At 34.8% G+C, this 15,125-nt stretch overlaps 2 protein-coding genes and 1 long non-coding RNA gene across 3 annotated transcripts; all 3 read right to left on the bottom strand.

Moving 5' to 3' along the window:
• Positions 1–5,093: 5,093 nt before the first annotated feature.
• LOC141607971 (uncharacterized) lies at positions 5,094–7,544 on the bottom strand. The gene is made up of 3 exons (XR_012526960.1): positions 7,213–7,544; positions 5,771–5,938; positions 5,094–5,675 (listed from the first exon to the last, which is right to left on the bottom strand). It is a non-coding gene; the product is annotated as an uncharacterized LOC141607971 (long non-coding RNA).
• A 1,931-nt stretch (positions 7,545–9,475) lies between these two features.
• LOC141607205 (uncharacterized) lies at positions 9,476–10,126 on the bottom strand. Its single transcript, XM_074426565.1, has one exon. It carries the CDS (start codon positions 10,124–10,126, stop codon positions 9,476–9,478), a length of 651 nt encoding a protein of 216 aa, XP_074282666.1.
• Positions 10,127–13,564: 3,438 nt separating this feature from the next.
• LOC141607204 (uncharacterized) lies at positions 13,565–14,814 on the bottom strand. Its single transcript, XM_074426563.1, has 2 exons — positions 14,401–14,814; positions 13,565–14,149 (listed from the first exon to the last, which is right to left on the bottom strand). Exons 1-2 carry the CDS (start codon positions 14,812–14,814, stop codon positions 13,565–13,567), a joined length of 999 nt encoding a protein of 332 aa, XP_074282664.1.
• Positions 14,815–15,125: the final 311 nt, after the last annotated feature.

Genomic DNA, 15,125 nt, shown 5'->3' with positions numbered 1-15,125 from the left:
AAAAGTATAATTTTAACAGAAAAAAGTGTAATTTTAACAGGAAAAAAGTGTAATTCTAACAACAAAAAGTGTAATTTTAGCCGAAAAAGTGTTATTCTAGCAGAAAAAAGTGTAATTTTAACGGAAAAAAGTGTAATTTTAATGAAGAAAAGTGTAATTTTAACAGAAAAAAGTGTAATTCTAAACAGAAAAAAGTGTAATTCTAACAACAAAAAGTGTAATTTTAGCCGAAAAAAGTGTTATTCTATCAAAAAAAAGTATAATTTTAACAGAAAAAAGTGTAATTTTAATGGAGAAAAGTGTAATTTTAACAGAAAAAAGTGTAATTCTAACAGAAAAAAGTGTAATTCTAACAACAAAAAGTGTAATTTTCAAAACCTATATCTAAAATACCAGATCTGAAACATCAAACCGCGAGACCAAATCTAACAAGAAAAAAAAACCCAAAACTTAAATTAAAAGTGAAAAAAAAACAAAGGCAAAAACGAAATATGAAATAAATAAAATTTGGAAATAAATAACCACCAACAAACAATAACAGTGGGTGATTCAAGACAAAATTTACAAAAAAAAAATTTAAAAACTAAAACCAAAACAAAAAACAGAAAAAAAAACATAAGAAAAAAAGAAAAACAAAACAAAACACCACCATCATTTAACATCACCACCACCAAAACTAAAAAAAAAAAAAAAAGAAAAAAAACACAACACCTCCAGATCTGGAGAAAAAAACAAAGAAAAATGATAAAAAAATAAAACAAAACACCACCATCATTTAACATCACCACTACCAAAACATAAAAAAAGAAAAAAAGAAAAAAAGAAAAAAAAAACGCAACACTTCCAGATCTGGAGAAAAAAACAAAGAAAAATGGCGGTGAGGCGTTTGGTTGTGACGTGTGGAGGAGCTGATGGTGGTCGGAAAAGAGGAGGTGGGGGAAGGCGTGGAGGCTGGCGGGTCGTGGTGTTGTAGTGGTGAGGAGGTGGGGGAAGGCGTGGAGACCGGTGGTGGGTGGCTGGTAGTCGATGGAGAAGGGAGGTGAGGTTGGTCGGGGTTGGTCGTGGCGGTGTGAGAAGAGAGATAAGTGGGTCGTGGGTTGTGTGGTTGGTGGGTGGTAGGATGGGTGGTGGCAAGGTGGTCGGGCGGGTTGGGGTGGGGGTGGTGGGTGTGGGTATGCGGTGGTGGTGGGAAGGGAAACAGTGGCAGCGGGGTGGGGAGGTGGTGGTAGCCGGTGGGTTGGGTTGGAGAGAAAATGGGGGAAATTTTTTGATTTTTTTGTTTTTGAATTTGTTTGGTTTTTTAGAGAGGAGAGGTTTTTGAGAGATAAAAAATGAGTGAAATTATGAGATATGAGAGAGAAGTGGTGTTTGGAAAAGTATATATATTAAATTAGTAGTTAATTAGGAAGAGTTAGTGATTAATTAGTATAGGTAGTGAGAGAGTGGGTTTAATGAGCTTTAATCCCCTCCTTTTTGCTTTCAGTCTCAACCCTCCATCTTCCTCATCCAATGGCTCTAAAGAGAACTTATGGACTCAAATGTAAGACATGGACTTACTTGATCTTATTACTATATATATATATATATATATATATATATATATATATATATATATATATATATATATATAGGGTCAAGATCCGGTGAGAACCACTAGTATAATGAGAACCATGAGAACCACTTAATTTACAACCGATAGATCAGCCAATTCCCACCAACAAACCCAAAACCCGTCATTTTTGATTTTTGATTTTTCATTCCCATTATTTCTTCTCTCTTTCTCTCTCAACAGTACATCAATTTCCGACTTCGCGTAGCTATGAATATTTCCCTTTCTCTCTTCGATCACATTCCAGACTTTGTGGATTAATCTTCGTCATGCTTTCTTCATCAATGGAAGCTGTACTTGGATTCGTCGAGGTAAGAACTTGAAATTGATTTTTATATTAGTGAAATTAGGGTTTATATTTTTATGCCTTTTTAATTTTCGATTCATCAATTAAATTAGTCGAATTAGGGTTTATATTCATCAATTTAATTTGTATTTCATTTTCGTTGATGATAATTAGCTTTTATATTCATCAATTTAGATGACGATAATCATCGTCCTCCTCTTATGGTTGTCGAATTCTGGTGTTATGACTGAATTCTAGTCTTATATCGTATCCTGAACTTAGAACTGGCTATTGTGAAGAAATTTTCTACCTTGGTTTCCTCCTGCAATATGTGATTTGGAGATTAGAAATTGTTATTCAAACAGAGATTTCCCAAACACAAACATGCCTGAAAACCCTTCATACGACATTGGGATTCCCGAACTGCTGCGGCTGTAGCTCGGACGAGTCCAATTTAGGACGAGAACGAGAATGGATTGGACTAAGCACAACTTTTTTGTTCATTGTTGATACTCGTATTAGAAATGTTTTGCTATGTTTTTGTTTTCTGTGAATGAATTAGATAGTTGGGTGTTCTTCTTTTATAATGAAAGTATCCTGTAATTTGAAGCAACTAATATGAAATCCGACAAATGGTTTTGAGTTTCACAATTTTAGCTAATTTGCTGTCTTTATTTGCTCGAAATGATGCGTACCCGACTCCGGCCTTAGAAATTAAACCTTAAAATGAGGGAACTGGTCTATATTAAAATTTAAATGAGAGTTTTCCGATATGAAACCATCCTGATTCCGGAATATAAATAATCTCTTAGGTAGTTATATGTCATGTACGATAATACAACAATCTCAAAATATAGGTGTCATACACAGTCGTACAAGGTCCTAAACAAGACCAATTGTGTATATTTGGTCTTATCTCCTCGATATAGCTGCGAGATTGAACCACCTGATGACACTCTACCATTGCCCGTGCGTTAATGATATCGTCTTAATTCTCTTTCAACCTGACAGAATACCTTGTTGGACAAAACCTTATTCCTATGTACTGTGGATTAGCTTCAGTATTCTCTTATGATACATTAGCTAGCCCATGGGATTGATTGCCATCTTATGAGTTACTACAACAGTGGATGTTGTTAGAACTACCACCTACGTTAAGTAGTTTGATCCTTTGTTTAGCTTAAGTAGTTTTATTGCTTGTTTGATGGTCTTCTCCATAATGTCAAATTTTCACTGAAGTTTTAATCGAGGGTTAACTTGTGCCCTTCTTTTGAAGGTTTATGTATCCTTAATTTGAGACTGAAACTCTAGTTATCAGTTGTAAGCTAATCAAACGCGTATCGATTCCTACTATATACTGATGTTTAGACTTTAGATAATAGAGGTAATTGTAGTAGCAACTTTCAAGGTTACGAATTAAAGGACATGTTGTGAGGTGTTTACAATATATGTACAAATTGATTTTCAGTTTTCCGGTATTGAAATTTTCCAATAAAACTGATGAATTCGAATATGTTGCAGGATCTTTAAAGGACGAAGCAGGAGCAGTAGCCGAAGCACGAGCAGCAGTGCATCCCCCCCTTGAAAACCTTGAGCTTCTGACATGTTCTTTAGGACATCATGATTACTGGAATCATCTTATGTATGAACTATATGTTTTCCGGCTAAAATATGCCTCTTTTCCATCTCCTGCATCCTGCTATATATTTTGTTTTGACCTTTCTTGTGCGACTCTTTACACACTGCTAGAATTGAACCCTTATGCCAGGTGCTAAATTTCTACCTTGTTTTTATTCAAGACCTATAGTGTATCTTGGACTCTTGGTGGCGGCAATTTAACTACCAGCCACTGTAATCAATGGTTGCTATAATTGCAAGCTCTGATTGATGAAGTTAATATGTGGTACTTGTCGGTATATTGTTTTGTGTAGAAGCTACATTACCGTTTATAATATCTTTGATATAGTCATTACCGTTTAAACATTACGAATATATACATTTTACTTATTCGAAAGCCAATTAGCTCAAATGGGAGAGCATTGTGCTATGCACAAAATATGGGTTCGACTCCCATATTGGCTATGAATACACCATTCTCGTATGTAATTGGTAATCCTATTTCAAGTATGGCATGTATAATAATAGTTTTGGTACATATGCTAGTCCGTTAAATGCTTGTATGCTTGTCTTGAACTTCTGATCGCTGCGAAGCTAATTAAGCTATTACACTCGCTCATCATTCTTTTTGTTGCTTCTTGCTTGAGTCTGATCATGGTCTGCACGTCATTGCCCGAATATAATTATGGCTTCCTTAATCATAGTTGTATTATATTGCCCGCATCATGAGTTCATGACACGTTCCTATCATGAGATTTTGCGATTTAATAGGCTATATGGGACTCGAACCCATACCTTTGTGCAAAATTTGCACATTGCTCTACCATTGAGCTAATAGCCTTTAAACTATGCTAAACAAATAGAAGTATGAAATAACTGATATATGTACACCGAAATGTTTCATATTAGTAAGATATATAATAGATGCACTAAAATGCCTTATAGTTATATAAAATGGCCGGTAAATACATTAAATCTCCTCCGCAATCATTTCCCTTATTTCATACACATAGAACCTTATTTCATGCACATAGAACCTTATTTCATGCACATATAATCTTATTTCATGCCCATATAAAATTAACGCGTCCTTAACCAACAATAATTAATATCATAATATAACCAACTAATGCAACTGAAGAACTTTTTAATGCACATAGAACCTTATTTCATGCACATAGAACCTTATTTTATGCACACTTAACACTTATTTCATGCACATAGAACCGTATTTCATGCATTTACACGGTTGTTTAATGCACATATATTGTCTTTTCATGCATCTACAAGGCTATTTCATGCATGCATTGATAAGGCTATTGCACTCAAAATTCTTGCCATTCTTTTAGGAAGGGAAAAGGTTTAGGGTTGGATTAGGGTAGGATTAGCCTAATCCTACCCTAAACCCTTTTACTGAAAAGTCATTCGAACGCCTCAAGACCAAAAGTCACCTTAGAGGGCAGAGTGAACCTTTTCCAAGGGGAATGGATCATACAAGGGGGAATCCAGTTAATTGTAAATTTGGAGATAATTGTGATTAAATAAAGCCAAAGTTGTAAAATGAACATATATTGCTTATTTCATCCTTATTTCATGCATGTACAAGGTTATTTGATGCACGTATATTGCTTTTTCATGCATCTACAAGGCTACTTCATACACTGATAAGGCTATTGCACCCAAACTTTTTGCCATTCTTTTAGGACGGGAAAGGGTTCGGGGTTGGACTAGGTGGCCCGTGTCGCCTAATCATATAAACTAGCAATCCTATCAAATTGATTCATCAAATTGATTTGGAAGAACATCTGACCCGTGACCAGCAATCAAAACCGGTTGCATTGAAATTGCAGTTGGGCCTTTTTTATGGCTGAAAAAATCCTGCTTGTGAAGCGAAATCAAGGAGCTTACAGTATGCTTTTCCCTTCTTTTCTGTAGTTCTAAAAGCCAGACTGACGAGAACACTAGCAATCATGATGACTTGGTTCACTTCCGGGATATAAACATGGCCTTTAAATTTGACTAAAGTGTGGACGATACTGACCCGAGGGAAGCATCCGAGTGCCAGTGGCTGTTGAATGATGGAGAAAGTACCAGAAATCATAGCTTGGCTCGCTATAATTGTTGCGAGAACTACTATCACAAACATCGGCCGGTACAATGGACCTGTCGAAACAAGAGTCGATTGAGCATGGAGTAAACCACAAAAATGCATTTTGAGCAGATAGTAAACAAGACAACAGTATCTAGCTAGTATCAACCTGGTATAGCCTTGTAAAAAGTATGGGCGACGTCATCTTGTCGCAACCAGAGGAAAAACACTTGTCCGAAGTAAGTTAGCATAAGCGCAGGGTATACGACTGAGAACATACTTATTTGGATAGACCTTACAGAAAAGTGTCTAACATAAGCAAATAATGCTTCAGTCCCTGCAACATTCAAATAGTTGTCACTAATAAGCTCAACAAACAGTCGAACATGATTGAATATTCGGAATTTACCTGATCAAAACAGGATCATATCCCAATTGATACAACTTAAGAACAAATAAGAGGGTTCAATTCTTTTGACTGAACAAACTAAAGCAAACATACATTAAGTACTTCCACAACATTTTATACCTGGTTATCAGAAACACTGATGCTGGTGCTATTAAATATAAGCAGAAAAAACATCTTGTGATCAAATATTCAAGGTTCTGAAGTCTACAGCAATGGGATTTGAGACGGTACCAGACACATTTATTACGAGAACATATTTTGACATTAAGTCTAAAATCAGTATTAAATACCGTGACCGTACATTTATACAATCAAACTCATCTTCAAGGTAGTTATACTAAAAAACGAAGCCTGTCTTGATTCTTTGGCACCCACACAACATTATAGCAAGAAATTAGTAAAAACCCCCATATACTGGATTTTATAAAGTAACAATCAATTCAATTAGCTTAAATTAAAGAAACTACTACAAATTAGGGTTAAGCGCACAATATATCCGAAATAATTACAAGCATGGACAAATTAGGGAAAAAAATGGACTAAAATTGTTATTAATTTGATAAAAATATTACCTGAATTTGCATGAATAAGACTCGGTTATGGCGATTGAAGCGATTATGAGGAGCGAAATTGTTGGCTGTCGAATTTTGATGAATGAGTTCAATTGTGAAGATCGAAAGGAGAGAAAGAGAATGATATCGGTGTTAGAAAAAAGAGGAGTGAGATTGGGAAATTTGTAAAATGACGGGGCAACAAGGTTCGGGGGGTTAAGTTTTGTTGACTTAATCTCAGACGGCTGTGACTAGTTCTCAAGGTTCTCATTATATTAGCGGTTCTCATAGGATCCCGAATCTATATATATATATATATATATATATATATATATATATATATATATATATATATATATATATATATAACCCATAAACTAAGGGATTTCAAAGTAAGTAGATAAATCTATAGAATTTCATTATACTAATATAACTAGGTTATGTTTTGGAAATTAAGAAAAATAAATCAGGATTATTTCCAAAGATACAATATTCCATAATTTGTATATTTCATAAAATTGATAGTATTAGACCCTAATTAGACTCCTCTAATTATTAGTTAAATTACATTAACTTAATATAATGTGGTCTAAAACAACATGCATGCAAAAATAAAGTAAGTAAAACAAGATAGGAGAAGAAATTTCTCACATTGGATTAAATGGCAATAATATCCATAACAATTGTTGATATTATGGAATACTACAAAGCTTGGATGATCCTCCTTCTAGTACACAAAGTAGAGTACCTCCTTTGGTTGCACCCACGATATCACCCCAAACTTCCTAATATTATAACTAGAGAATAGTAAAAAAAAAACCTTGAATAATATTTAAGTATTACTACACTAGTAATACTTGATGAATATTATTATTTGTGAATTATATTTGATTGATTTTGATCAATTTTTGAAGTAGAAAAGATGAAGAAATAATTACCTTTATCACTTGTATGTCAATGCCAAAACTCTTGTTTTAGAGCAATTTTGGCCCTTTTTAACACACTTGAAAAAAAAATCAAGTGAGGTTTATGTAGGCTAAAGCATGGATGATGTCACCATAATTACATCACAAAAATTTGGCCAAAAATTTTGCAAAATCATGTGAACATCACATTTATGTAAACCGATTTTATGGGTTGGATTTGAGTCCTATTTCGAATTTTGACATTTATCTTACAAATACTTATAAGTCATATATTTAATTATCTTATATTATTAAATATTAGTTTGATCATTTAACATTTAAATGATACAAATTTATGACTAATATACACTTAACCTTTTTGTGATATTTGACCATTTTATTAACGATGAAGCTTTTGTCGCCTAAGCTTATCAAACAAATTAACCGTACAACCAAATTATTTACTTCCTCCGTTTTTATATGATGTAACCATTTGTTGAATATATGAGTGGAGTATTTTAATAAAATGGGTACATCATATGAAAATGGAGGAAGTAGTAGGGAAGTAGGGTGTCAAATCCGGAAGGGTGGTGTGATTATACTAGTAGAAAAAACCCCTATCGCAACGCCCTTATCGTGGCGGTTCCAAAATAAACGCCCCAAAAAACCCAAAAAAATTTGGCGAGAACAAATTTCAATGTTATAGGAGGTCTATTGTGGCAGTTTAATTAAGAATCGACGTGATAATAGAACTTATTTATGGCGGTTTCAAATTAAAAACGCCACCATAAGTCAATTGTGGCGGTTGTATTAACAACCGGCGTTATTAACGATGCTAAAACAATGTTAAGTGACATTTTTTTTAATAAAAAACCGTCGTTTTAGATGGGTGTGGTGGTCGCAATTACCACTGACATTAAGAATAATTAAAAACCCTTTTGAATTCACATAATTAGTTGCATTACTTCTTCATCTTCTAAACCATAATGGCATATATTATTAATTGGCTTCTCCATCATCACTTCCCCGCCGACCATCGTCAACTCCGTCTACTCCCACTACCGTCGACCATCACTACCCAAGACCCCTTGTGTGCCCGCCTTTGCTTTAGTCGACAGTTCTCAATCGGGTATGATGTTTTCTTTCAATTTTTTTTTGAGAAGTCATCGAAAATCATCTGTTTTTCGAGGATTTGATTTCGTTTCTCATTGAATTTCGGTTTTCTTATCAGTTTGGATTTAGAGTATCTCATTATTATTATTTATTTATTTATTTATTTATTTATTTTTATAAAAACCGCAAACTTTTATTAATCAATCAAAAGTTTACAAGAAATTAGTGGGGAGCCGAGATACAATCTGGGCCCCCACTCCCTTAATCAATTAAAAGTTTATAAGAAATTATTATTATTATTACTACTATTTATTATTATTATTATTATTATTATTATTATTATTATTATTATTATTATTATTATTATTATTATTATTATTATTATTATTATTATTATTATTATTATTATTATTATTATTATTATTATTATTATTACTATTATTATTACTTTTTTTTTTATAAAAGGATGCGCGCAGCTTTCATTAAATGAAAAATAAAAGTTTACATGAAATTGGTGGGGAGCCGAGAAACAAGCTGGGCTCCCACACCCTTAGCAGAAAGATTAGGATCTATTCTTATTAAAGATAAGCAAGGGATACAGATCCAAAGTCCATCAATCTACAAGGGAGCCAGTGTGGCCACCTAAATAAAAAAGCAAGCGCCTAAAGAAAACCCAAAACAAAACAAAACCATCAAAAGCTAACACAAGTTTGTAGTCTAATGTTAACTAAATACTAAATTTGCCAAATTAAAGCAGCAGGAGAGGATTCAAGTCCCTTGAAGATCCTTCTATTGCGTTCCCTCCAGATAAGATAGATAACACACAGCAGAAAGCATCTCCGCTACCTTTTTACTAGGGCAGACCCTCTGTTATACAGCTTGTACCAACGGAGAGTCTAAGATAAGCTAGCCTGAAAAGGCACTTGCAGCCTACTGGATACCTGAGACCAGACCTCAGTATAGAAGGGACAGTCAAAGAAGAGATGGGCAGCCGTTTCAGCAGCACTCTCACACAGTGCACACCTGTTGACAAGCACCATCCCTCTCTTGCAAAGATTATCCACAGTGGGCAGACTATTCTCAGCAGCCAGAAGCCCAATAAAAGAATGCTTAGGGATGTTAAGAGAGTCACCCAGAGTCCTATGATAGGGTAAAACAGGCCATTTGTTCCTCAAACCTTCATAAACCATGCCTTTATATTCAGGAGTAAGCAAGAGTTGCTTAGCTTGCTGAATACCACCAGTGAACGAGATGAGATGATCCCTGCAAGTGATGATATTTCCCCAAAACCAAGAGTGAGCAGCAGTAATATGGAAGTTCCAAAAGCTAACACTTTTAAGAATATAAGCATTAACCCATTGGACCCAAATATTAGGAGCTGCAGATTCAAGCTTCTTTATCCACCCCATCATATGTGCTTTGTTCCAACTCAGAATCTCTTTTATATCAACCCCTCCTTCCTTTCTAGGCCTACATAAACTCTCCCAACTTTTAAAAACCATCCTTCTTTGCCCATCTTCAATACCCCGTAGGAAGTCTTTACACATTTTATGAATCCTCTTTACTATTATTATTATTATTATTATTATTTTTTTTTTTTTTTTTTTTTTTTTTTTTTTCCAGCAGCTGCTGAAAAATAACATTTTAGCAGCTGTGCAGTGCAAAAATTCAATCCTGCATCAAAATATTATATCCCATAATCAATTAAACCCAGTTTAAAAACAGTACAAACAAGATGATCAAAAGCCAAAACACAACTGTCTCAAAAAAACAAAATAAGCCAATACACAATGGCTCTATATATACACACGTACATAAAACATGAGCAAACTATTGAGACTCCGCTAATGAAACAACATAACTGGCCCACATATTTCTCAACTGGGTGATGTCCTCTGGCGAATATTCTGGGGCTTTGTTGAGTATTAGTGAAAACTACAATTCAATATATACATAATCAAAATAGATATAATACATGGAAGTATACAGAATTGAACTCAATTTACATCTGAAATAGTTTTTAAATCACACTAACCCGTATCGGAATGGTAGAGTAACTTCCATTGATAACCTCCCACATGGACTGATAAATATAAAAGGCGCATGGTTTGTCGTCTGGTGCTTTAGGAGACTATTATATAAATCACACACAAATCAGCTGAATTAGATAACCAACCTCTCGCATAAGCATAAATAAAATGATACGAGTAATTATTAAGAATATACTTACTAATGGCGTGATAAAATTGAGATCAGTGTTGCTTTCATATTTCCCAAGTGAACATAATCTTCTTTTTTCTTCAAAAACACTAATTCATAAATATACACACATGCCATTATTATTTGCATATATATGGCTCAAGTCATACAATAACAAATGATATTATTGAAGGTTGTAAACTTACTCAGTTATCATCATTACTATATTGCAAGAGGGTTTGCCTTCACGAGAGTCAATCCAGTACACTGTTTTTTATTCCACTTGGATTGTCAGTAGCATCTAATGCTTCATATTCAATTTGGGACATTGAACTGTTAACTAGTTCATTTACACGCATGTAAGCATGTTAATAATAAATTTATGGAATCGTGATTCATTACAATAATCACGTACTATACATACATATTCTCATTGTAGGAGGCAAGCCATAGTTTTTTGGTCCACATCAACCGACGAGCGATACTATTAATTTGTTCTTAGTATGAAATTCTGTGCACAGAGAACGCCTTAGGACTCAAGGATTCGTAGGCGTGAATTGGGAACTTCCTCTTAGCGATCTGATTAGGCAGGTACCTATCATGCCACATGGAACGAAGAATGTTATTGTATTGATAATTTAAACAAACATCATTATTCGTAAATGGAAATCACTAAATAGTTTTATTAATAAAACTTACTTCATCCAAATCAAAATGTGAACAAAATCTAAATTGTCAAGGTCGACAAATTCAATCAGTTGCTTCGGGTCCAGTACAGCTATATCAGTTGCGCCCATAATTTCCTCTTCAATGTTAATCATGACTACATCCCTTCTAGGTGACTTCTTTACAGCCAGGTTGTGCAAAGCCTTCAGCGAAGTAGTTTTCATTTTTTTTCTTATATGCACACGATTCATAATAAGAATCATAAGCAGGCTTGACTGCAACAAAAGTAGTTGGCTTATATTTTTGTCCTGTGGTTTTGTTTTTGGGGAAGACGTAGTCCTTTCGGTGACTTTGTCTGTTAACGTAGTAGTAATTGATTTAGCTGCCGCCATGGCTTTGCTTAACTTCTGCAAATGTAAAGATTAAAGTACTTATGATATGTTAATATTCGTACCCTAATACATTTAAGTGTAAATTGATAATCACTAACAACATAAGTCCACTTTTTCACAATCACTACCAACATAAAACAAAGTTTCATAATCAATACCATAAAACCACCTCCGATCTAAAAACACTACCATTTTGCCGGAAAACCTCATTATAGACGATAATTTTAAATTTCCCTCCAAAAGTCATGTTTTTTTATCCCTAAACTACCTCTCCCATGTTAATTAAAATCTCCTTCTATCCTATTCTACTCCTCCATTGTTCCTAAATCTCTAAACCACCTAACCCATCTACTCTTGTTCCCTTCTTCTCTCTTCCCTTCCCTCTGCTTATTTTTTCTGGTTAAGGTATTCATCTCTCTGTATCTTATGAATTGTTGTTATCTACAATTCTTTTTATCTTGTACTACACTTACCCATTCTCATCTCTCTTTTTATTTCTTGCTAAATCTGAGTTTCATTGACATTTATTATGCTTACTCATTTAATTATATTCTATTAATTTGATTTTAGCATTGTTATTTGTTGCAAAAACATGATGGAAGGTGATAATAGGCTACCTAACTACAAGTGTCATTGCCGTGTTCCACCTGCTATTACCAAGTCATGGACTAGGGACAACCCAGGAAGACGTTTCATGACCTGCAAATTTCGCCATTGTGATTTCTGAAGATGGTTAGATGGTGATCAAAGTGAGTGGCAAAGAAATATTATTAATGAAGTTATGTTGGACAAGCAGATTTTGATTAGTGAGAAAAATTTATTGAAGTCTGAAAATTCTCATTTAATGGAGAACAATGAGAAACTGAAGGCTGAGAAATGCTTTACTTAAGACGAAAATCATGGATCTTGAAAGAGAGATGGTTTTCCCTGTTTATGAAGCAAGGGGCCACGACATGAAGGCAAAGGCAGTTTATGTTCTTTCTTTAGCCATTGTTGTGTTATTGTTGCTTAAGTTTAGTACCTAGCATGTTGCTAGTGTAAGTCATTTGATTTCTAGTTTATTAGTAGTATGTTGTTAGTGCAAATTATGTCATTTTCAAGTATAGGCATAATCTGCCATTTCCAAGTCCTGGCATATTTTGCCATTCTCAAGTCTAGGTACATTTGCCATTTTCAAATGTAGACATATTCTGCCATTTCCTATGTGTTGTCCTCAAATATTGTTAAAACAATGGAAAACAATGTTTTTCTATGATTAACATTTCAAAGTTGCATAATTCATAATAATCCCAAAATGGATGCAATCCATCATTCATTAAAGCTCCATACATCAGACCGCATACTAAATTAAAGGTCCATACATTAGACAAGATATTAAGATCAGAAATTACATTCACTGCCTACTTGTACTCCCATCAAAGCCTAACTGTCTCCTACCCTTCTTAGTCTTACATAATCTACTGAAAGCATTGTTGCCTCCTCTAATCTGGGGCTGATGTTGAATTGGTTGGCTTCCTCCATGAGTTGATTGTTGACTTGGTTGGCTACCTCCATGACTTGATTGTTGACTTGCTTGATGTTGGCTGCCAGATGCTATAAACTGAAGTACCTCAGCATCATGTTGCTTTTTTGCCTTCCTCTTGTCAACTAAGGCCCTTAATTTGTTAGTCCACTCATAGGTGGGTCTTGGCTGTTGCAGGGGAGCCTTTGGAGTGTTCTTACAGGTCTTCATATTATGGCCTTATTCTCCACATGTTCCACAAGTTCTTTGCATTCTTGGCCTTTTAGCTTACTCCGTACTAGTCCCCTCACCAACTTCTTTCCTTCTCTTTTTGAGGCTAGATATGCTGGCAACTTCCTATATGGAGGAGGTAATGGTTCTACCTGACACACCCTTTCCCATTGACATATTCCAGACATTGGAGGTATAGGAGTTCCATATGCAACTAAATACTTGTCTTTTGTGTATGCTTGATGAACATAATCCTCAAAGGTGGCCCTTTGATGGTAGATGGAAGCAATTACATGTTGGCACGGAAGCCCACATAACTGCCAATGACCACAACTACAATTTTGTGATGGCAGATCCACCATATATTGTTTGCTTATATACTCAACCTCAAAAGAATCATCAGAAGATGCATATACATCACAACAGTTAGCCTCATCCACAGCCCACTTCAGAAACTTCTCAACATAGGGCATCAGCTTACTAGTATAACCATTTACACCTTGTCTTTTCTCATAATGTTTTTTCATGACATATCTTCTCATCCAATCCATCATTGTTAATATTGGTTTATCCCTAACCTCCTTCAAGACAGAGTTGAAACTCTCACACATGTTGTTTGTTAACATGTTTGATTTGCAGCTTGTGTTGAATGCATGTCTACTCCAGTGAGAGGCACCTATTTCATTCAAATTGGTGTAGGCTCTTGCATTTAAAAATTTGATCCCATTCATTTCAAACTTAAATTATTCCTATGGAGTCAATAATAGTAGGTTGTTAGCAATTTACATGTGACATTCATAGATTATAAAGCATCAGAGAGTTAAATAGTTACCTCTTTTGATACCCTAGCTGCTTTCCAGAAGGCTTCTTTAAAAAGTATGCCAGGGAATTGGACTTTGAAGTTGGCCCATATATGTCTCACACAAAATCTGATGTGAGCTTTAGGAGTAACAACATTAAATGCTTCTCTTATTCCCTTTTGTCTGTCTGACATTATTGTGATGCCCAGTCCTGCTTCCATGCCAAGATCTTCCATAAGCAACCTCAAAAACCAACACCAGGTCTCCCCATTCTCAATTTTAACAACAGCCCATGCAACTGGGTAAATGTTGTTGTTACCATCCATCCCTACAACAACTAAGCATAAACCAGGATATGCCCCTTTCAAATGGCAGCCATCCACACCAATAATTGGTCTACAACTATTTAAGTATCCTTTTTTAACTGGTTTCAAACAAATGTACATCCTTTAGAAAAATGGAGGTGGTCTTTCAATGTTGTCAACAACAACAATAGTAGTTGAAACTAGTATGAATTTTCCTACTGCTGAAACATAATCCCAAACCCTCCCATACCGATCTGAACAATCACCATAAATAATGAGTTTTGCCCTAGCTCTTGCTAACCAACACAATCCATATTTCACATCAACACCTAAATCTCTCTTTATCTGTCTTTTTCCACAAACAAATCTTGAGGTTAGGATCCAACCTCCAATCCTCTATATATCTCTCAACCAAATACTTTGAACTCACCTTCTTATTCACCCCCTTAATC

Source organism: Silene latifolia, chromosome 10, assembly GCF_048544455.1.
Source record: "Silene latifolia isolate original U9 population chromosome 10, ASM4854445v1, whole genome shotgun sequence".
In the NCBI taxonomy this organism is placed as follows: Eukaryota; Viridiplantae; Streptophyta; class Magnoliopsida; order Caryophyllales; family Caryophyllaceae; genus Silene; species Silene latifolia.
Note: the sequence above shows the minus strand (reverse complement) of the source record. Positions and strands in the feature narration are given on the sequence as shown.